We start from the raw sequence: 22,285 nt of genomic DNA, 5'->3' as shown, positions 1-22,285 counted from the left end.
TAGGTAGCCAGGGGTATATGTGCCCAGAGTAGGTAGCCAGGGGTATATGCCCAGTATATGTAGTTAGGGGTATATGTGCCCAATATATGTAGCCAGGGGTATATGTGCCCAGAGTAGGTAGCCAGGAGTATATGTGCCCAGAGTAGGTAGCCAGGGGTATAGGTGCCCAGGGTAGGTAGCCAGGGGTATATGCCCAGTATATGTAGTTAGGGGTATATGTGCCCAATATATGTAGGCAGGGGTATATGTGCCCAGAGTAGGTAGCCAGGGGTATATGTGCCCAGAGTAGGTAGCCAGGGGTATAGGTGCCCAGGGTAGGTAGCCAGGGGTATATGCCCAGTATATGTAGTTAGGGGTATATGTGCCCAATATATGTAGGCAGGGTTATATGTGCCCAGAGTAGGTAGCCAGGGGTATATGTGCCCAGAGTAGGTAGCCAGGGGTATATGCCCAGTATATGTAGTTAGGGGTATATGTGCCCAATATATGTAGCCAGGGGTATATGTGCCCAGAGTAGGTAGCCAGGGGTATATGTGCCCAGAGTAGGTAGCCAGTAGCCAGAGGTATAGGTGCCCAGAGTAGGTAGCCAGGTGTCCCCCTCCCCAGCAGGAGGGGAGCAGCGCAGAGAAGAGGAAGAGCTGCTCTCTCTCCCTCGCTGTCCCCTCCAATGTCTGTCCGGTGGCTGGCAGCGGCGGGCGGAACTTACCTCCGTCTCGTCGCAGCGCCGGATGGATCTGCCGCTACTTTGGTCTGGTCCCAGAGCAGCGGCTGCGCACCCGAACTTCCGGCCGGCGCTGGAGCGAGACGGAGGTGAGTTCCGCCCGCCGCTGCCAGCCACCGGACAGACATTGGAGGGGACAGCGAGGGAGAGAAAGAGCACCTAAGGTGAGGGAAGGAGGGGGGAGATGGCCCCCCTTCCCCACCATCCGCACAGCTCTCTCTCTTGTCTGCGGTGCTCCCTTCAGCCCCGCAAAAAAAAAAAAAAAAACCCGAAGCTCAGCTGGGCGCCCTTGGGGACCCGGCGCCCTGGGGCACTTGTCCTACCCCGACCCCCCCTAGCTCCGCGCCTGAGGACATCAGGTGTCATCACGCAGAGGCGACAGCCTGCAGTACTGCTACAGGACATCAGGTATCATCACGCGGTGGTGACAGCATGCAGTACCGCTACAGGACATCAGATGTCATCACACGGTGGTGACAGTCTCTGCGGTACCGCTACAGGACATCAGATGTCATCACGCGGTGGTGACAGTCTCTGCAGTACCGCTACAGGACATCAGGTGTCATCATGCGGTGGTGACAGCCTGCAGTACCGCTACAGGACATCAGGTGTCATCACGCGGTGGTGACAGTCTGCAGCACCGCTACAGGACATCAGGTGTCATCACGCGGGGGTGACAGCCTGCAGTACCGCTACAGGACATCAGGTGTCATCACGCGGTGGTGACAGCCTGCAGTACCGCTACAGGACATCAGGTGTCATCATGCAGTGGTGACAGCCTGCAGTACCGCTACAGGACATCAGGTGTCATCACGCGGGGGTGACAGCCTGCAGTACCGCTACAGGACATCAGGTGTCATCACGCGGTGGTGACAGCCTGAAGTACCACTACAGGACATCAGGTGTCATCACGCAGAGGCAACAGCCTGCAGTACCGCTACAGGACATCAGGTGTCATCACGCGGTGGTGACAGCATGCAGCACTGCTACAGGACATCAGATGTCATCACACGGTGGTGACAGTCTCTGCAGTACCGCTACAGGACATCAGGTGTCATCATGCGGTGGTGACAGTCTGCAGTACCGCTACAGGACATCAGGTGTCATCACGCGGTGGTCACAGTCTGCAGTACCGCTACAGGACATCAGGTGTCATCACGCGGTGGTGACAGTCTGCAGCACCGCTACAGGACATCAGGTGGCATCACGCGGTGGTGACGTGATGGTGATGATGTCTGACGCAGGCAGCCTAGGAGGAGTCAAGGAAGGTTATTGTGCTGGTAATCGTCTTTCTTCTTCCATCTGGCTGCATCGTGCGTCACCAGCTCCCTAGCGGTTATGTCCTTCTTCCTGCACCCCCCTCTTCTACTTGCTGGTCTGCTCCATGGTGGTTGCCCTGCCCGCACTGCCCAAGAAACGTCCCTGGTTGTATTTCCTCTAACATCAGACCTGTGAGGAACTCATTCAGACAGATAATTTATTTTCTGTAGTACTTTCTCCCAACTTAGCTCAGTGGGAAGCCAAGACTGTGCGATGTGTGATCTACTGGCCACTAGGGTTTTGGTAAACAGGGCATTCTCCAGATAGGAGAAATTTTGGAATTTGAAGTAGTGCAGAGGAAGTAGACGTTTGTCATGGTTTGCCCCATAGTCCTGGGATTAGGTTGCAATTTTGTGAGCGTGCATTTTAGGACATGTCCACCAGTTATGTAGGGAGCCCCCAGTGTCTGGGAACCCCCTAAAGTAGGAAGTAGGTGGACGGTTCTGAATGTACTGATTCTAGCAGGCATTATATAAGTTCGGAACATAAGCGTAAGGGAAGTTTCCATTAACCACTTCAACCCACAGTGTTGTTCATTTTATGCATCCGAGCAATTTTCACCGCCCATTCATTCACCAATAACTTTAACACTACTTATCACTAGAGTTGGGCCGAACCTCCGATTTTAGGTTCGCGAACCGGGTTCGCGAACTTTCGCGGAACGTTCGGTTCGCGTTAAAGTTCGCGAACCGCAATAGACTTCAATGGGGATGCGAACTTTGAAAAAAAAAAATAATTATGCTGGCCACAAAAGTGATGGAAAAGATGTTTCAAGGGGTCTAACACCTGGAGGGGGGCATGGCGGAGTGGGATACACGCCAAAAGTCCCCGGGAAAAATCTGGATTTGACGCAAAGCAGCGTTTTAAGGGCAGAAATCACATTGAATGCTAAATGACAGGCCTAAAGTGCTTTAAAACATCTTGCATGTGTATACATCAATCAGGTAGTGCAATTAAGGTACTGCTTCACACTGACACACCAAACTCATCGTGTAACGCACCGCAAACAGCTGTTTGTGTAGTGACGGCCGTGCTGGACTGGTGCGCACCATGGCGAGAGTGCAGGTTTTGGTGGCTTTACAGCCCATATGGTCGGCCTGGCTGATGTAGCTGAATGACAGAACAGTGACTGTCCAGCTGATCAAATTTGGTCTGACCACAATGAAGCAACGACCTTATTATCTTTTGTGTGCCCCCCGAGACACTCATCTAGGCGCGGGTCATTGCTTCATTGTGATACGCAAGCCCCTTCACCACGGCAAGGTAATGATCACGAAGGGGAATGGGCGCATGTACATGCCTTTTCTTTTGTTGTTGCAGCTGCCCTCAGTGCAGCCAGAAAAATTAGGCAGTCATGTACACGCACCATAAAAATTATTACAGCGGCCGCTGCTAGCAGCGGCCTAAAAAATTCAGCAATCCGCCTGGAGTCCCGGACCCTGTTGGTGGTGGCGGAGAAGGTAGTGAAGCGGCCTGCAGGCAGACATGCTGTGTGGAGGGACTGGGAGCGACTTAGTCTTTTGGGGGCAGGCCAGGCAGCCAGTCACACGGCGTGCAGGCAGAGATGCTGTGTGTGCGGGGACTGACTTAGTCTTGGGGCGGGCAGCAGCCCGGTATACAGCAACAGGTATACAGTGGCGGGTCCACTGAACAGAACAGGTATACAGTGGCGGGTCCACTGAACAGAACAGGTATACAGTGGCGGGTCCACTGAACAGAACAGGTATACAGTGGCGGATTCACAGAACAGGTATACAGTGGCGGGTCCACTGAACAGAACAGGTATACAGTGGCGGGTTCACAGAACAGGTATGCAGTGGCAGGATCACTGAACACAATAGGTATGCAGTGGCGTGTTCACTAAACAGGTATACAGTGGCGGGTCCACTGAACAGAACAGGTATACAGTGGCGGGTTCACAGAACAGGTATGCAGTGGCAGGATCACTGAACACAATAGGTATGCAGTGGCGTGTTCACTAAACAGGTATACAGTGGCGGGTCCACTGAACAGAACAGGTATACAGTGGCGGGTTCACAGAACAGGTATGCAGTGGCAGGTTCACTGAACACAACAGGTATGCAGTGGCGTGTTCACTAAACAGGTATACAGTGGCGGGTCCACTGAACAGAACAGGTATACAGTGGCGGGTTCACTGAACAGGTATACAGTGGCGGGTCCACTGAACAGAACAGGTATACAGTGGCGGGTTCACAGAACAGGTATGCAGTGGCAGGTTCACTGAACACAACAGGTATGCAGTGGCGGGTTCACTGAACAGGTATACAGTGGCGGGTCCACTGAACAGAACAGGTATACAGTGGCGGGTCCACTGAACAGAACAGGTATACAGTGGCGGGTCCACTGAACAGAACAGGTATACAGTGGCGGGTCCACTGAACAGAACAGGTATACAGTGGCGGGTCCACTGAACAGAACAGGTATACAGTGGCGGGTTCACAGAACAGGTATACAGTGGCGGGTCCACTGAACAGAACAGGTATACAGTGGCGGGTTCACAGAACAGGTATGCAGTGGCAGGATCACTGAACAGGTATGCAGTGGCAGGATCACTGAACAGGTATGGAGTGGCAGGATCACAGTACAGGTATGCAGTGGGCTGAGGGCTCACTGAACAGAACAGGTATGCAGTGGCAGGATCACTGAACAGGTATGCAGTGGCAGGATCACAGTACAGGTATGCAGTGGGCTGAGGGCTCACTGAACAGAACAGGTATGCAGTGGCAGGATCACTGAACAGGTATGGAGTGGCAGGATCACAGTACAGGTATGCAGTGGGCTGAGGGCTCACTGAACAGAACAGGTATGCAGTGGCAGGATCACTGAACAGGTATGGAGTGGCAGGATCACAGTACAGGTATGCAGTGGGCTGAGGGCTCACTGAACAGAACAGGTATGCAGCCAGGAAGAAGTTAAGCCTAACTAATCTTTCCCTATATGAGAGACTGCAGCAGCTCGCCCTACTCTCACTAATGCAGGCACACGAGTGGCCGTAATGGCCGCCGCTGCCTGCCTTATATAAGGGACCTCCCAGGCTCCAGGGGCTAGTGTAGCCTAATTGGCTACACTGGGCCTGCTGACTGTGATGTAGAGGGTCAAAGTTGACCCTCAGTGCATTATGGGGCGAACCGAACTTTTTCCGCAAAAGGTTCGCGTGCGGTACCCGCACGCGAACCACCTACGTTCGCGCGAACCACGTTCGCCGGCGAACCGTTCGGCCCAACTCTACTTATCACAATGAAACGATCCATATCTTGTTTTTTTCTGCCACCATTTAGGCTTTCTTTTGGTGGTACATTTTGCTATCAATTATTTTATTCTAAATCCATTTTAACAGGAAGATTAAGAAATAAATGGAATTTTTTCTCAGTTTTTGGCCATTATAGTTTTAAATTAATACATGCTACTGTAATTAAAACTTGTGTATTTTATTTGCCCATTTGTTCTGGTTATTATACTATTTAAATGATGTCCCTATCACAATGTATGGTGCCGATATTTTATTTGGAAATAAAGGTGCATTTTTTTCAGTTTACATCCATCACTATTACAAACCTATAATTTAAAAAATTATATTAACACACTAGGCTTGATTCACTATGCGGTGCTAACCTACTTAGCACGTCTAAAGTCTTTAGCATGCAGCTAACCAGGGTACTAAGTAGGTTAGCACCGGTTTTCTCAATCAGATCGCGCGCTAAGGCAAAGTCCTATGCGCAGCACTAAGTCCCATAGGCTTTAATGGGCACTCCGCGCGGAGCGCCCTGCGCTCTGTGCTGTGCGCGCGCAAAACTTTGAGCGCATAACTTTACGCGTGATGCGTTTTGCGCACAAATTAGCGCGCAAAAACCTCTTTTAGACATGCTAATGGGGCTTTTCACAGGCGTGCTAACAGTTAGCACTGCTTTGTGAATCAAGCCCACTCTCTTGACATGCATGTTTAAAAATTTCAGACCCTTAGGTAGCTATTTATGTAGTTTTTTTTTTTTTTTTTTTTAAAGTAAAATTTTTCTTTGGGTAATTTTTGGTGTGGGAGGTAAACAGCTAATTTTAAATGTAATATAATGTATTTATTTATTTAAAAACATTTATGTGGGTGTAGTTTTACTATTTGGCCACAAGATGGCCACAGTCAAAATGTCCTGGAAGCGAACAATCTCGCTTCCAGGAACTAGTATAAGGACAAGAAACTTTTTTTTACTCAGAAGGACCGCGGCCTCTGATAAGAGGTTGTCAGTTTTTTTGCGGGGCACTTAGATCGATGAATGGGAACTATATTCCCCTTCATTGATTGGGGGGCTAACGGCTGGCGGCGGGAGCGCGCTCGACCGCGCGCCTCAGGAAGTAGCAACTGCACAGGCTATCTGGACGAACATATTCATCCAGATAGGCTTAAGTGGTTAATGAGGTGTTGATAGAGCACTTAGCGGTATTCCTCCACCTTACTGTCCATAGGTTATCTGGAATATCGTAAATATCATTCACTTCTAATTTACAATTAAATTGTAAAACGCCTTGTGCCGCACCCACATATACTTGCAGCAGGGTTCTAATGAATCCATCCTTGCTGGGTGTTCCAGTAACACTGCGGGCCGTCCGTTCCGCGGGGTCATAGCCGGACCATGCACAGGTACGTTGGTGGGTTGTGGAGGTTGTGATGTAACCTGCGTTTTCTCTCTATCTCTCTCACAGGTGGCCGGGATCCGGGTGAAGCAGACCAGTAAGTAGTTCAGATGATTTTTGATAAAACTTAAAGTAAAACTAAAGTGAGAGGGATATGGAGGCTGCCATATTTATTTCTTGTTAAACAATACCAGTTCACGGGCAGCCCTGCTGATCTATTTGGCCGCAGTAGTGTCTGTATCACACCAGAAACAAGCATGCAGCTAATCTTGTCAGATCTGACAATAATGTCAGAAACACCTGATCTGCTGCATGCTTGTTCAGGGGCTATGGATGAAAGGGTTAGAGGCAGAGGATCAGCAGGACAGCCAGGCAACTGGTATTGCTTAAAAGGAAATAAATATGGCAGCCTCCATATACCTCTCACTTCAGGTGTCCTTTAAATATTATTTTTATTATTCGCTAATTTACATCAAACCATTCATTATTTCTCGCTGTCACTTCCTTCCTCCATTCATCCGTATCACCTTCATACTCATTGTTCTAACAGTAAGGCCTCATTCACACTTAAAGCGGTATTATCACCATAGAAATCACATTTCAACAGCAACTGGTCTGAGTGTAGTAAGTGATAAACATGCTAATCCTGCATTCAAAACTTTTTTCTGCTGTTATGGTTTGGAGTTATCACATGCTTAAAGAGGAACTCCAGTGAAAATAATGTAATAAAAAAGTGCTTCATTTTTACAATAATTATGTATAAATGATTTAGTCAGTGTTTGCCCATTGTAAAATCTTTTAAATCCCTGATTTACATTCTGATATTTATTACATGGTGACATTTTTACTGTTGGCAGGTGATGTAGCTGCTGCATGCTTTTTTGGCAGTTGGAAACAGCTGTAAATAGCTATTTCCCACAATGCAACAAGGTTCACAGACAGGAAACTGCCAGGAGTACTATGGTCCTCAGAGTTTCTTGTGGGAGGGGTTTCACCACAATATCAGTCATACAGCACCCCCTGATGGTCTGTTTGTGAAAAGGAATAGATTTCTCATGTAAAAGGGGGTATCAGCTACTGATTGGGATAAAGTTCAATTCTTCAAGTTTCTCTTTAAGGAGCACTGGCCCTTTAGTAGTCAGTGCCAAACAGTTCCATGCTGAGGATTCTTTTATCTATAATATATCCCTCCTCTTCCCTTTATTTCCCTGCCAGCTGCTTATCTGAAACACGATCCCCTGCTCACTTGTGTTTACAAGCAAGGCTGGGGTGACTCAGCGACTGGAGGAGAAAAGAAAAAAGTAAAGGGCAGAAATGACATCAGGTTTTAACCTAAACTGTGGGCAAAAGACATGGCCCCCACCAGGAACAGAATTCTCGTCATTTACTATATAACATTCAGTTAAATCAAAACATGGACAGTACAATACATGTGTTATGTAAGTAGATCAAGTATTTATCTACTTATATATGTGTTTTTCCCTGGCATAGTATGGCTGATCCTACTGCTTTAAAAGAAAAAAATGCAAATGCAAGTGTGGTGATATTTAGTCAGCCTCAAGCAAGGAAACACTTGATTAGACAATTACCCAGCCATTTGTCAGGAATAGTCGGATGTGCTTGGAGGGTGTCTGAATCGCTTTGAACTCTGTATACATGTATACAGCCACCTGTTGTTCCAAATATACAATTGCGCTGGCTAGAGTCTGGGAGGTTTAGGGTGGAACAGGAACCTTTGAAATTTACATATGACAGCAAGCTGGGATATTACAAGAGGTCTCTGTAAACGGTAATGTCACTATCCAAGGAAATTAGATTATTTCTGGATTTGTAGCCTCAGGTTACGCTTCTTCCTAAAAAAAATCAGAGTGGAAGATTCAGAACTTGTAGTTCGCCAGGCGATAGCAAGAATCTAGGACTACCCTGGTCCAACAGCTGCTGCGTTCTCCCACAAACAACACTCTGACCTGTATGCTGGTAACGTTTGATCCCCGTTTTATTTTAATTATAAGCAAACTGCCTTGTTGAGTGACTTCGTAGTTTTTACTGTGCTTTTTGTAAATATCTTGTACATATTTCTTTCTGCACTGTTCCACTTTTTGGAATATTAAATCTTAATTTAATAGGCCTGACTTCTGATGTACTAGCAGAGCTTGCATCTCCTAGAGAGAGACTGCAGTGTAAGTGTGTTACAAGCTCAGTGCCTGATTGTATGCTGGGATTGTGCCTTGCTACCGTGTGATTGCATTGGGTGTGTGACGTTCTCGTATTCTGACCTAAAGTTCGAAGCTGACCCAAATATGTAAATACTGGACTGAGTTCAGGCTACTCAACAGCAGAGTGGGAATTGTCAAAGTGTCTAGCGTTATTATGTACTAGCTGATGGCCCAGCATTACCTGGGTATGTATTTGGCTGCTTTTGGCTCCGCCCACTTTTCTAATCCTAACACACAATTAATCAATGACCTAGTTTGTAAACCTTTGCAGTCTTTACTGAATTTGAACCCCAGTCACCCAATGACCAACTGTACCAGGTTTGAGGCTTGTGTCCTTAACAGTACAAGAATGGCAGCAATTGAATATTCCCCTTGAAAAGCAATACATTAATTTGGATTGGCTTTTGTAGGCTCCACCCTCTTTTATGAATTTTAATCCTAGTCACCCAACTGTGCAAAGTTTCAGAACCCTGCAATTAACAGTATAAGAATGGCTGCAGTTTACATTTTCTCAGTGAAATTTGTATTTGTCTCCGCCCACGGATGACCTGGCATTTCCCGGGTATGTATTTGACTGGTGTTGGCTGCGCCCACTTTTTCTAACCCTAAGACACAATGACTTAATTACTCAATGACCAAGTGTGTGAGCTTTGCGGTCTTTGGCATCAATCATTTTAATTGAAATGAAACAAATCTGATTGGATGTTTGTGGCTCCACCCCTTTTTCTGAATGTGAAGTCACCCAATGACCAACTGTACCAGGTTTGGGGCTTGTACCATTAACAGTGCAAGAATGGCAGCAATTATATATTTTCTCCTTGAAAATCAATAGGTGTATTTTGATTGGCTATTGTAAGCTCTGTCACGGAACAGCCGTGAGAAACGCAGGTGAATCTGGAGAATTCACAGTTGATTTCCTGATCGCTCCCTGTCGGATCTGTGCAGTCATGCATGCGATCAGAAAACGACTTCTTTGTGTTTTTTAAAACCAGAGATCTGTTCCCATGTGAGCAAAGCATTCCCCTCAGGAATACCTCCCCCACCTTCAGGAATGTCACACGTGGCCACATTCCCTGCAGGGACCAGCTCATTCCCCCTACAGCAGATGGCTCCATGAAAAGGGCCAGCAAGCTGGCTCCCCATGGGGGCCCTGAGGAAGCCAGACTGTCCGGCACCGACCAGGGCAGACCTGAAGTTATGTGATGTATGGTTTCTTGTTTATTATATGGCGACTGTACATCGCACAGCTATAAAATACATATAGTCTTATTCGGTAAAATCTGGCCATCGTGATGATATGAAATTCATCGCGATAGCCCGTCCGGTTATTGAGGTATGACCCTTCTCAAGAACGGGGTCCGCTGCACTAGCCATGTCTGATGTCATATTAACCACTTGCCGACCGCGCACTCATAACGCGCGTCGGCAAAGTGGCAGCTGCAGGACCAGCGACGCAGTATTGCGTCGCCAGCTGCAGGCTGATTAATCAGGAAGCAGCCGCTCGTGCGAGCGGCTGCTTCCTGTCAATTCACGGCGGGGGGCTCCGTGAATAGCCTGCGGGCCGCCGATGGCGGCTCGCAGGCTAAATGTAAACACAAGCGGAAATAATCCGCTTTGTTTACATTTGTACGGCGCTGCTGCGCAGCAGCGCCGTAAGGCAGATCAGCGATCCCCGGCCAATCAGCGGCCGGGGATCGCCGCCATGTGACAGGGGATGTCCCGTCACTGGCTGCACAGGACGGATAGCGTCCTGTGCAGTCCGGATCTCCAGGGGGGGCCAGGTAGGAGAGGGAGGGGGAGGATTTCGCCGCAGAGGGGGGCTTTGAGGTGCCCCCCCCCCCCGCAACACCCGGCAGGCAGGAGCGATCAGACCCCCCCAGCACATCATCCCCCTAGTGGGGAAAAAAGGGGGGCGATCTGGTCGCTCTGCCTGCACGCTGATCTGTGCTGGGGGCTGCAGAGCCCACCCAGCACAGATCAGCTACAACAGCGCTGGTCCTTAAGGGGGGGTAAAGGGTGGGTCCTCAAGTGGTTAATCTGTATTTTCCGACAAGTATGAATCTGTTATCCACCTGAATATGACGTGTATCGTTTGTGCGTTACAGCAGTTTGTAAGTTTAAAACCTAAAATCTCTCAGAGGAAATTAACTGTCATTGGTTGGTAATTCAGAGCGGCCGGCATTGCCACACCCCCAAACCAGCTTCATCAAAAGTATCTGCGAGGGGCTCTTCCCTCAGTCCTCCAAATTCCATCTGTATGAGAGCGGTCTGCTGCCAGCCAGAGGACACATGGTTGGCGGCCATCTTGCTGAGCTTTGAATTTTGCTGTGAAACAAAGAACTTTGCGGAACTTCAAACCATTTTGCTTGGATTTTAAATTGAACTGAAACAAAGGATTTTACCAAGGACTTTATGATTCTTCCCACAAAAGGACATCTTTCCATGAAACTAAGTATTTTTCTCCCTTTCTTTTATTTTTCATACTGGCTATTACTGTTTCAATAATTGTTGATTTTAATAATTGTCTGTATATATTAATTATTTATATTGCCCGTGAATGAAAGACTTTATCAAAGTCATTCACTGTTCCGCTACCCTGCTTCTCAGCCGCACAAACTGAACCAGACTTCTGGAGAGACGCTACTATTGTATTGTTGTTAGCTAGACAGAATACAGCGTGTTTTAACCATTTTTATTTGCAGGACTAGTCAATCAGTCAGTCGGGTCCTCTGGCCCATACCAGTGGTGGTGGCAGATACCCTGAAATAGTGTGTAAGTTGTAATTATCGTAGCTCACAGGCTCCCTTCTGGTCGGGCTGCTGCCCAAATTTCCGTCTGTTCCGGCACAAAGATCATGCCCACAGCTTGCATGGTCTGTGTGCTGAAACCGGTTGCAAGGCAATTTGCGGTCTGACCACAAATTAGGGCTCCTGTGACAGTGTTTGGCAGTGGTTGGGATCTGTGTTGTGCTATAAGTATCTAAGATAGCGCTAGCACTATCAAGAAACAAACTAATTTGTTGGTGTAGCTGGAATGCAATATATTTGTTAATATATACAGAGAGACTGTGTAGCCAGTACCCCTCCCCAAAAGTTTTATTGTATTTGGCATGGGAATGTCCGGGAACTACAAGAACATGTGCCTGGCGGACCTGCAAACTCTTTGCCAAGCGAGAGACATTGATGTCGGCTGCACGAAACACCAGGACCTGGTAACGGACTTGTTTCAATGGGATACCCAGCAACCGTGGGAGCTGGATGTGTCTGCTGAGGTAGACGCCGACCTATCTGACTCAAGTCAAGGGGAACCAGAGGCTGAAGATCCTAGGTGTACAGAGGTTGAGCAACCTGCGGGAAATGCGGCAAATGTTACGCAGGAGACTTTCAGTGTGAACCCCAATCTCAGAGTTCCTAAAAGTACTTGCCCGGAACCGGCCAGTACTGGACTGTCCATGGGTGCTGACCCGGTAATGCAGCAGGCATTACGAAAGCTGATGGAGACTGACAAGTACCTGCAGTACATGCGTGAGGAGTGCCAATCTGCTGAACGCATGGCTGCAGAAGCACGAGAGGAGCGGCGAGCGGCGGCTACAGAGCGGGAGCTCCGACAGCATGAGCTGAACCTGGCAAAAGTTCACCAGGCCAGCCAGAGTTCTCCGCCCAGCCTCCCTGCTGAAGGAGCTGCACCACCCGTAAGTGCAAAATTTAAATTTGCTAATATTGAGAAAGACACAGACATTGACTTGTTTTTGCGATCTTTTGAGAAAGCATGTCGTCAGTATCGTCTGTCCCAAGACCAGTGGGCCAGACATCTGACACCTTTGCTGCGCTACAAAGCGCTTGATGCTTTCGCAGAGTTACCTGCGGAGAAAGATAATGATTACGCCGCTATAAAAGACGCTATCATTACCAAATACCAGTTGACGCCAGAAGCCTATCGCAAAAAGTTCAGGGCCTGGCAGAAAATGTCTTCTGATTCTTATCGAGATGTGGTCAGCAGCTTGCGCACCACACTCCGCCAGTGGACACTAGGCCTCACCAAAGGGTCTTATGATGTACTGGAGGACTTGATAGTCCTAGAACAATTTCTGAACATTTGCCCTGCTGATGTACGACAGTTTGTGCTGGAGCGCAAGCCTGCATCAGCAACTGTCGCTGCAGACCTTGCTGAAACTTTTGCAACTACCTGGGTGTCTGATACACGCAGAACTGTCCCATCCAGCTGGAGAGGAGGTCAGCCCAATACCCCGGCAGACTCCCCTGTCCCTGTGAACCGTCAGCCACAGAGGCCACCCAGTGCAGCTGCTGCACCCAGGCCTGCAGTCCCTGGAGAGGTCACCTGTCACTACTGCCGCCAGCCCGGACACATGAAATTCGACTGTCCGGAGAGGAGACAGACACCACCAGCATCTGCAGCACCTGTATCCCCTGTACCTCACCCACAGTAGAGGCAACCTGCCAGCGAACCACAGCCTGGATCATCAGATTTTGTTCTGTTTGCCCGCGGAAAGGAAATCCGCGACCGAACCGACCAGCAGCAGCCTGTTAGAGTGAACGACAAAGTTGTCACCGGATTCCGAGACACTGGAGCTGACATCACGTTAGTTCAGTCACACCTTGTGCCAAAGGAGAGCATCAGCTCCAGCCGATCCCTTGCCCTTACTGGAGTAGAGGGCACCCTTTTACACATAGCCCATGCGAGAGTGAAGCTCGACTGGGGGGTGGGAGTCCAAGAAAGGGTTGTTGGGGTTGTGAAGGATCTCCCAGTCCGTGTGTTGCTGGGGACTGATTTGGGCAAGCTTGTGTCCTACTACGAACCTGCCACGACCGCCTTGTCGCTCACGGAAGGAGACGGACTCTCCACCCACTACCAGGTACTTTATACACTTGGGGGAGCCCCAGGGGGAGGTGGGTTGAATGTGCCCAGTTCAAGGGTACCCGGTTCAATAGTGCCTGCTTTGATGTACCTGTACCTGAGTTTGATGTACAAACTGTCTGTTGTGATAAAGATGTAACTGTACCTGTGTTTAATGTACAAATGGTCTGTAATGAAAATGTGTCTATGCCTGTCACTGTCATTAATGCATGCAACGATGATTTGAGTTATGCCCGTCTGTGCCATTCTGAAGGTATACCTGTGCTAGCAGTACTGTGCAGCTGTACTGCTCAGAACCCGAGCTCAGAACAGGTGGAGGGGGTTCCGGCCTCCTCCCCCTCCTCTGACCGCAGGGATGAGACCTCTCAGCCGCTGGCCTCGTGTGACATGAGCAAGTTGGCTGAAACTGACAGCGTACTTACAGCAGCACTACAAAGGGACCTAAGCCTGGAGGTGCTCAGGAAGCAAGCCTCCGAGTCCCTCGCAGACAGGGCCACTTTCAAGGTGTACTGGGAAGGCGGGAGACTGTACAGCAGGTCTGTACCGCCCCCTACAGGTAAATCACATGCAAATACCAAATGGCTTGTGGTCCCGGGTGCGTTCAGGGGACATGTGCTGAAATCCGCACATGATAATCCTCTGACAGGGCACTCAGTCAGTCAGTAAGTCGGGTCCACTGGCCCATACCAGTGGTGGTGGCAGATACCCTGAAATAGTGTGTAAGTTGTAATTACTGTACCTCACAGGCTCCCTTCTGGTCGGGCTGCTGCCCAAATTTGCGTCGGTTTCTGCGCAAAGATCACGCCCACAGCTTGCATGGTCTGTGTGCTGAAACTGATTGGAATGCAATTTGCAGTCTGACCACTAGGGCTCCACCCACTTTTTTGAATATTAATCTCAGTCACCCAGTGACCATCTGGGCAAAGTTTGAGAACCCTGCAATTAACAGTGTAAGAATGGCTGCTGTTTACATTTTTTAGTGAAATTTGTATGTGTCTCCGCCCCCTTTTTGGTTATGGGAATAAAAATTATTCTATATGTTATTCCAGGTTATGTACTATGTGTGTGCCAAAATTTCATTCAAATCCGTTCAGCCATTTTTGCGTGATCGAGTAACAAACATCCAAACATCCAAACATCCGAACTTTCCCATTTATAATATTAGAAGGATTTATATAGCAGTGGCATCTCCTTCAGCACTATACAGAGTACATAGTCATGTCACTGACTGTCCTCAGAGGAGCTCACAATCTAATCCTCCCATAGTCATAGTCTAATATCCTTCCATATTATTATTATGTACTTATATAGCACTGACATCTTCTGCAGCACTTTACAGAGTACATAGTCATGTCACTGACTGTCCTCAGAGGAGCTCACAATCTAATCCTACCATAGTCATAGTGTAATGTCCTACCACATTATTATTATGTATTTATATAGCACTGACATCTTCTGCAGCACATTACAGAGTACATAGTCATGTCACTGACTGTCCTCAGAGGAGCTCACGATCTAATCCTCCCATAGTCATAGTCTAATGTCCTACCATATTATTAATTTGTATTTATGTAGCACTGACATCCGCTGCAGCACTTTACAGAGTACATAGTCATGTCACTGACTGTCCTCAGAGGAGCTCACACTCTAATCCTACCATAGTCATAGTCTAATGTTCTACCGCATTATTATTATTATGTAGTTATATTGCACTGACATCTTCTGCAGCACATTACAGAGTACATAGTCATGTCACTGACTGTCCTCAGAGGAGCTCACAATCTAATCCTACCATAGTCATAGTCTAATGTCCTACCATATTATTATTATGTTTTTATATAGCACTGACATCTTCTGCAGCACATTACAGAGTACATAGTCATGTCACTGACTGTCCTCAGAGGAGCTCACAATCTAATCCTCCCATAGTCATAGTCTAATATCCTTCCATATTATTATTATTATTTTGTATTTATATAGCACTGACATCTTCTGCAGCACTTTATAGAGTACATAGTCATGTCACTGACTGTCCTCAGAGGAGCTCACACTCTAATCCTACCATAGTCATAGTCTACTAATGTCCTACCATATTATTATTATGTATTTATATAGCACTGACATCTTCTGCAGCACATTACAGAGTACATAGTCATGTCACTGACTGTCCTCAGAGGAGCTCACAATCTAATCCTCCCACAGTCATAGTCTAATGTCCTACCATATTATTATTATTATGTATTTATATAGCACTGACATCTTCTGCAGCACTTTATAGAGTACACAGTCATGTCACTGACTGTCCTCAGAGGAGCTCACGACAATTAAGCTCCCATTTTAATCAGTCATTGTCTTATGTTCCTATTTCAGTGTAAGGCTATTTTCATGGGAATTAGGGAGGCCTATACATATATACAGTATGTGTAGGTTTATGACATGCTGGATACCTTGTACAGTAAAAAATTACTTTTATTTTTACACTTTATGAATGGTGAAGTTTTCATGGTGAACTTGTCTCAGCTTAAAGGATACCTGAAGCTAGAGGGATATGGTGTCAGAATTCTAGTGGTTTTATTTATGCAGGAAAAGTTGTCATATGGATAGGTTTTAAGTTTTAATGTTCTATGCAAAATTTCATTGTAAACTGTGACGTTAGAGTACTTTTTTAAAATATTGCTCTGTGACATCTCAGCATATTCCAAGCAGTGAAACCCATAATTGGATTATTCTAGTTACAAAAAGCCAGAACATTCTTGTTTATGTTAGTGTGTGGCCTTGACATTTGAAAGATGCTTCTGCGTAAAGACTGGGAGAAATGTCAAAGTCACATTACTGTAGCAATTTTGTATACACATTTGTTCAATTATTACACATAAATATTATTAATCTAAATATTAATAATCAATACAGTTTTTCTAAAGAAAGAAATTGTTATTGTTAAACCCTATATAATATAATGTAATACTTGGAAATACATTTAAAAGCTAGTGATGATTTGAGACAGTAAGACATTCTCGTAGGATTGTTTTGGTTCGGGAGAATTGTTGACGTGTTCTGGGTACAAGGCTGTCTCAGTTACCTGAACACTGAAAGCTGATGACACATGTTTTGGGAACAGGCGTCATGAAAAAATAATAAAACAATATAAGGTGTTTTCCCAATTAGTTAAAGATGTAAAAAGTACGCCACCTGGCGGTTTCATAGTCGTATAATTAATATTGTTAATACTGCTTGTTATTTATGATGAGAGAGTGACATCTTGCGGTTAAAGTTATGATATTTATTCATAAGAAAGGCAAATATATAGAACATGATTTTATATTATTAAGCTGTAATAGGCAATAATTTATTAAATGATTAATTGTTTTAAGAAGAATTATATAATAAGCTTTATATTTAAATAAGTATATTAGAAGGCCTGTATGTTTCAATAAGCCTTAAATTGCTGAAGACTCTTACAGGTCTGTGTACAGTGTTATAGTGTCAACCTGACCTGGAGAAGTACTGACACATTCCAAAAACGAATTAGCAGAAGGGGATATTATCAGAAATGCGTCATGAATGACATTGTTTAGTCTTAATGTCTGGGGGGGGAAAGTCAACCAGCAGATAAGATGGCTGTTGACGTCCATTTTTAATTAACTGTGTCAGAAATGACCTAATCAGAAGGTATTCAAAACAAAAAAGTGTTATGGGTATTTTAAATATCAAAGATAACGAGTTGACACACAAAGCTTTAGCCAATCAGAACCTGGGAATTAGGGACATTCCAGATTAGGCAGCCATATTGCTTCCTATCCCTATAAAAGTAGGAGCTGAAAGCTCATAGTTTGCAGAAGCCCAACAATCTCCTGAGAAGACACATGAGGCAGAAGCTACCTTCCCACAAGTGGTTCTAGATGCTGAAGAGATGACAGAGAAGGGGTAATATGCTTAATATTCTGGTGATTTACTTTATTAATTTTTCAGCATTAAGTTTTGTTAAGATGTTAGCAAGAAGTTTTTTTTAGAAGCCATTTTTATGCTATTTCTTTAAGAAGATTACTACAAGTATTACACAGCTACTATATACACAGCTATTATATACACAGCTATTATATACACAGCTATTATATACACAGCTATTAGATACACAGCTATTATATACACAGCTATTATATACACAGCTACTAGATACACAGCTATTATATACACAGCTACTGATACACAGCTATTATATACACAGCTATTATATACACAGCTATTATATACACAGCTATTATATACACAGCTATTATATACACAGCTATTACATACACAGCTATTATATACACAGCTATTATATACACAGCTATTATATACACAGCTACTAGATACACAGCTATTATATACACAGCTACTAGATACACAGCTACTAGATACACAGCTACTAGATACACAGCTATTAGATACACAGCTATTATATACACAGCTACTAGATACACAGCTATTATATACACAGCTACTAGATACACAGCTACTAGATACACAGCTACTATATACACAGCTATTATATACACAGCTACTAGATACACAGCTATTATATACACAGCTATTATATACACAGCTATTATATACACAGCTACTAGATACACAGTTATTATATACACAGCTACTAGATACACAGCTATTATATACACAGCTACTGATACACAGCTATTATATACACAGCTATTATATACACAGCTATTATATACACAGCTATTATATACACAGCTATTACATACACAGCTATTATATACACAGCTATTATATACACAGCTATTATATACACAGCTATTACATACACAGCTATTACATACACAGCTATTATATACACAGCTATTATATACACAGCTACTAGATACACAGCTATTATATACACAGCTACTAGATACACAGCTACTAGATACACAGCTACTAGATACACAGCTATTAGATACACAGCTATTATATACACAGCTACTAGATACACAGCTATTATATACACAGCTACTAGATACACAGCTACTAGATACACAGCTACTATATACACAGCTATTATATACACAGCTACTAGATACACAGCTATTATATACACAGCTATTATATACACAGCTATTATATACACAGCTACTAGATACACAGCTATTATATACACAGCTACTAGATACACAGCTACTAGATACACAGCTATTAGATACACAGCTATTATATACACAGCTACTAGATACACAGCTATTATATACACAGCTACTAGATACACAGCTACTAGATACACAGCTACTATATACACAGCTATTATATACACAGCTATTATATACACAGCTACTAGATACACAGCTATTATATACACAGCTATTATATACACAGCTATTATATACACAGCTACTATATACACAGTTATTATATACACAGCTACTAGATACACAGCTACTAGATACACAGCTATTGATACAGATGAGACTACTTTTGATCTTACTACATAACACAACTGTTATATTCTTTTTTGAATGTACTTAGAAGATTGCTGATCGCTTGGCTATAAAGCCTTGATGAGATGGAATACTGTAAATAGGAAACACTACTTGGAACTGTTCATATTTTGTATATATGCTGTATGATAAGCAAATACAATTCTCAATATAAAATCATATACTGAGTGCTCCGATTCATTTCAAGGTATACCGTCAATCTATAATTACTGTTATAGAGGGTTCAGACCCCACTATGCCGGATTTATATGATAGCAACGCTTTAAGGGCTGGTCCTTTACTGAGTTAGCAATCATGAAAAAGGCAAGAACCGCTCAGGTTTTTGACAATGGAGGCTGACATACTTATTTCTTATAACACAATGCAGATTGCCTGGCTGTCCTGCTGATCCTCTGCCTATGATACATTTAGCCATAGCCCCTGAACAAGCATGCAGCAGATCAGGTGCTCTGACTGAAGTGTGACTGGATTAACTGCATGCTTGTTTCAGGTGTGTGATTCAGACACTAGTGCAGCCACATAGATCAGCAGGACTGCCAGGTAACTGGTATTGTTTAACAGGAAATAAATATGGCAGCCTCCCTATGCGGCGGATCCTCTCACTCATAGATGTTGGTGGCTCCCCCCTGTTGGCAGATACTATGTGAGTATACAATGATAGCAGCATCACGCAGGGACAATGCTCTGCCACATCTCCATGGTCTTCTCCAGCCAGATGTTCTGACATGTGATGGTTTTGTCATTGCAGACAGCAGCTTCGCATTCGATGGCTCCACCTATGATGTGCTGACCCCCATCGGAAGTCTCATCTACCAGGCCAGAGACGAGAGGAGCTGTTGTGGCCCCCGGATGGATGTAGGCATTTTCAACGCCCAAGGGCAAAGTGTTGTCCACCTCTCAGTACCCGACGGGTGCTTCACCTGGGAAACCAGGGTAAGGAGATGCCGGGCCACAAGAATAGAGTTATACAGACAAGAAGTAGTCCAATACTGGCCAAACTAAAGTGTTGTCCACCTCTCAGTACCCGACGGGTGCTTCACCTGGGAAACCAGGGTAAGGAGATGCCGGGCCACAAGAATAGAGTTATACAGACAAGAAGTAGTCCAATACTGGCCAAACTAAAGTGTTTTCCACCTCTCAGTACCCTATGGGCTTGATTCACTAACCGGCGCTAAGCCGGTTTAGATGCCCTAAGACTTAGTGTGCGCAAACCACGGCATTAGGTGATTTGCGCCCACACATTGGATACAGCCCCGCTCACTGCGTGCGCAGCGTGGGTGCACCTATATAAGTGCGTGGTGCGACGATACTGTCGCACCCACTGCCCCTTAAACGTCGCACCCGGTGCGACGATAATGGCGCATCGGGTGCCCCCAAAGTGGCCCCTAATGTGCCGTTTCAGGGGCACCCGATGCGCCGTTATCATTTAAGGGGTAGCGGGTGCGCACTAATATAGGAGCACCCACGCTACGCACACAGTGAGCGGGGCTGCACGCAAAGTAGCTTTGCACGCACTAGGGACAAAAAACAGCTTTTCACACCGGCACTAACACTTAGTGCCAGTTAGTGAATCAAGCCCTAAGCGTGCTTCACCTGGGAACCAGGGTAAGGAGATGCCGGGCCACAAGAATAGAGTTATGCAGACAAGAAGTAGTCCTCTCCAATACTGGTCACACTAGAGCTTTGGTCCTCTGGGGTTCCTGGCTTGGAAGGTAATGATGATCTATCAGAGGACATGGTCATTTTCCAAGCTGTACAAACTCTGCTGGAATAGGGCGGATCCAAACTGCCAGCAGCTGCATGTGATTGGCTCATTTTCACGCTGAATAAAAAATGCAACAAATTGTGCAGCAACTCAGAAAATGAGCATCACATTGATCAACTGTAATATGCAGTGTAGTCGTCTGGGATGAATGAGGCACGAGACATAGTAGTCTAGGAATAATGGCATTTAAGGGTAACTCATTATTCATTGTCTGTTTAACTGATTGCGGACCATGGCTCTGGTTTTACTTTTGCACTTCCTGATCACTGTGATTGGCTCACTGTGATCACACGGTCAGCAGCCAATGAAAACGGCTCCTGGCACAGTTATGGTGTTATTATTATTATTAATATTATTTATTTTATTTATTAAGCGCCAACATCTTACGCAGTGCTGGACAATAAATATATACAATGATACAAGGATGACATACATAGGGTTATACACATAGAACAAAGTTATACATACAAATTGTACAAAATACATGATCATGCAATATGGGCTGGTTAGGTAGACCCAGTAATACAAGTATGAGGCAGTCATAGGAAAGGGGCACATGATCCTGTAGATTACACTAGGGAAGGGAGAGGGTACAAGATACATGATCATGTGATTTGGGCTGGTTAGGTAGGCCCAGTAATACAAGTACAAGGCAGTCATAGGAAAGGAGCACACAATCATGTAGATTACACTAGGGAAGGGAGAGGGTACAAGATACATGATCATGTGATTTGGGCTGGTTAGGTAGGTCCAGTAATACAAGTACAGGGCTGTCATAGGAAAGGAGCACACGATCATGTAGATTACACTAGGGAGTGGAGGACCCTGCCAGAGGCTTACAATCTAAAGGGAGGGTGGAAACACTAGGGGGGGGCTGTTAAATATTCCTTAGAGAGTTACTGTGTGGTAGGAGGTGGGTAGGCCATCATAAAGAGGTGGGTTTTGAGGGCTTGCTTGAATATGTTGAAACAATCCTCTGGCCCCCAGCAGCTGTCCTGTCCCACACCGGTCCTCCACAATCCCCTAGCCCCCAGCAGCCGTCCTGTCCTGCGCCGGTCCTCCACAATCCTTCGGCCCCCAGCAGCCATCCTGTCCTGCGCCAGTCCTCCACAATCCTCTGGCCCCCAGCAGCTGTCCTGTCCCACACCGGTCCTCCACAATCCCCTGGCCCCCAGCAGCCGTCCTGTCCTGCGCCGGTCCTCCACAATCCTCCGTTCTCCCAACGACAGCTACTTTCACTATTAACACAGCTATTAGCACAGCTGGCTATCAG

General features: G+C 45.7%; 1 protein-coding gene across 1 annotated transcript in view; it reads left to right on the top strand.

Moving 5' to 3' along the window:
* The window catches only part of LOC137562459 (phospholipid scramblase 3-like), a 141,401-nt gene that overhangs the window by 97,802 nt on the left and 21,314 nt on the right, over positions 1-22,285 (top strand). The window contains exons 3-4 of the mRNA XM_068273821.1: positions 6,755-6,782; positions 19,996-20,180. Coding sequence (XP_068129922.1) covers positions 6,755-6,782; positions 19,996-20,180 — 213 coding nt within the window. The remainder of the gene's footprint in view (positions 1-6,754; positions 6,783-19,995; positions 20,181-22,285) is intronic.

This window comes from Hyperolius riggenbachi, chromosome 3 (genome assembly GCF_040937935.1).
Source record: "Hyperolius riggenbachi isolate aHypRig1 chromosome 3, aHypRig1.pri, whole genome shotgun sequence".
NCBI classification, from domain to species: domain Eukaryota; kingdom Metazoa; phylum Chordata; class Amphibia; order Anura; family Hyperoliidae; genus Hyperolius; species Hyperolius riggenbachi.
Note: the sequence above shows the minus strand (reverse complement) of the source record. Positions and strands in the feature narration are given on the sequence as shown.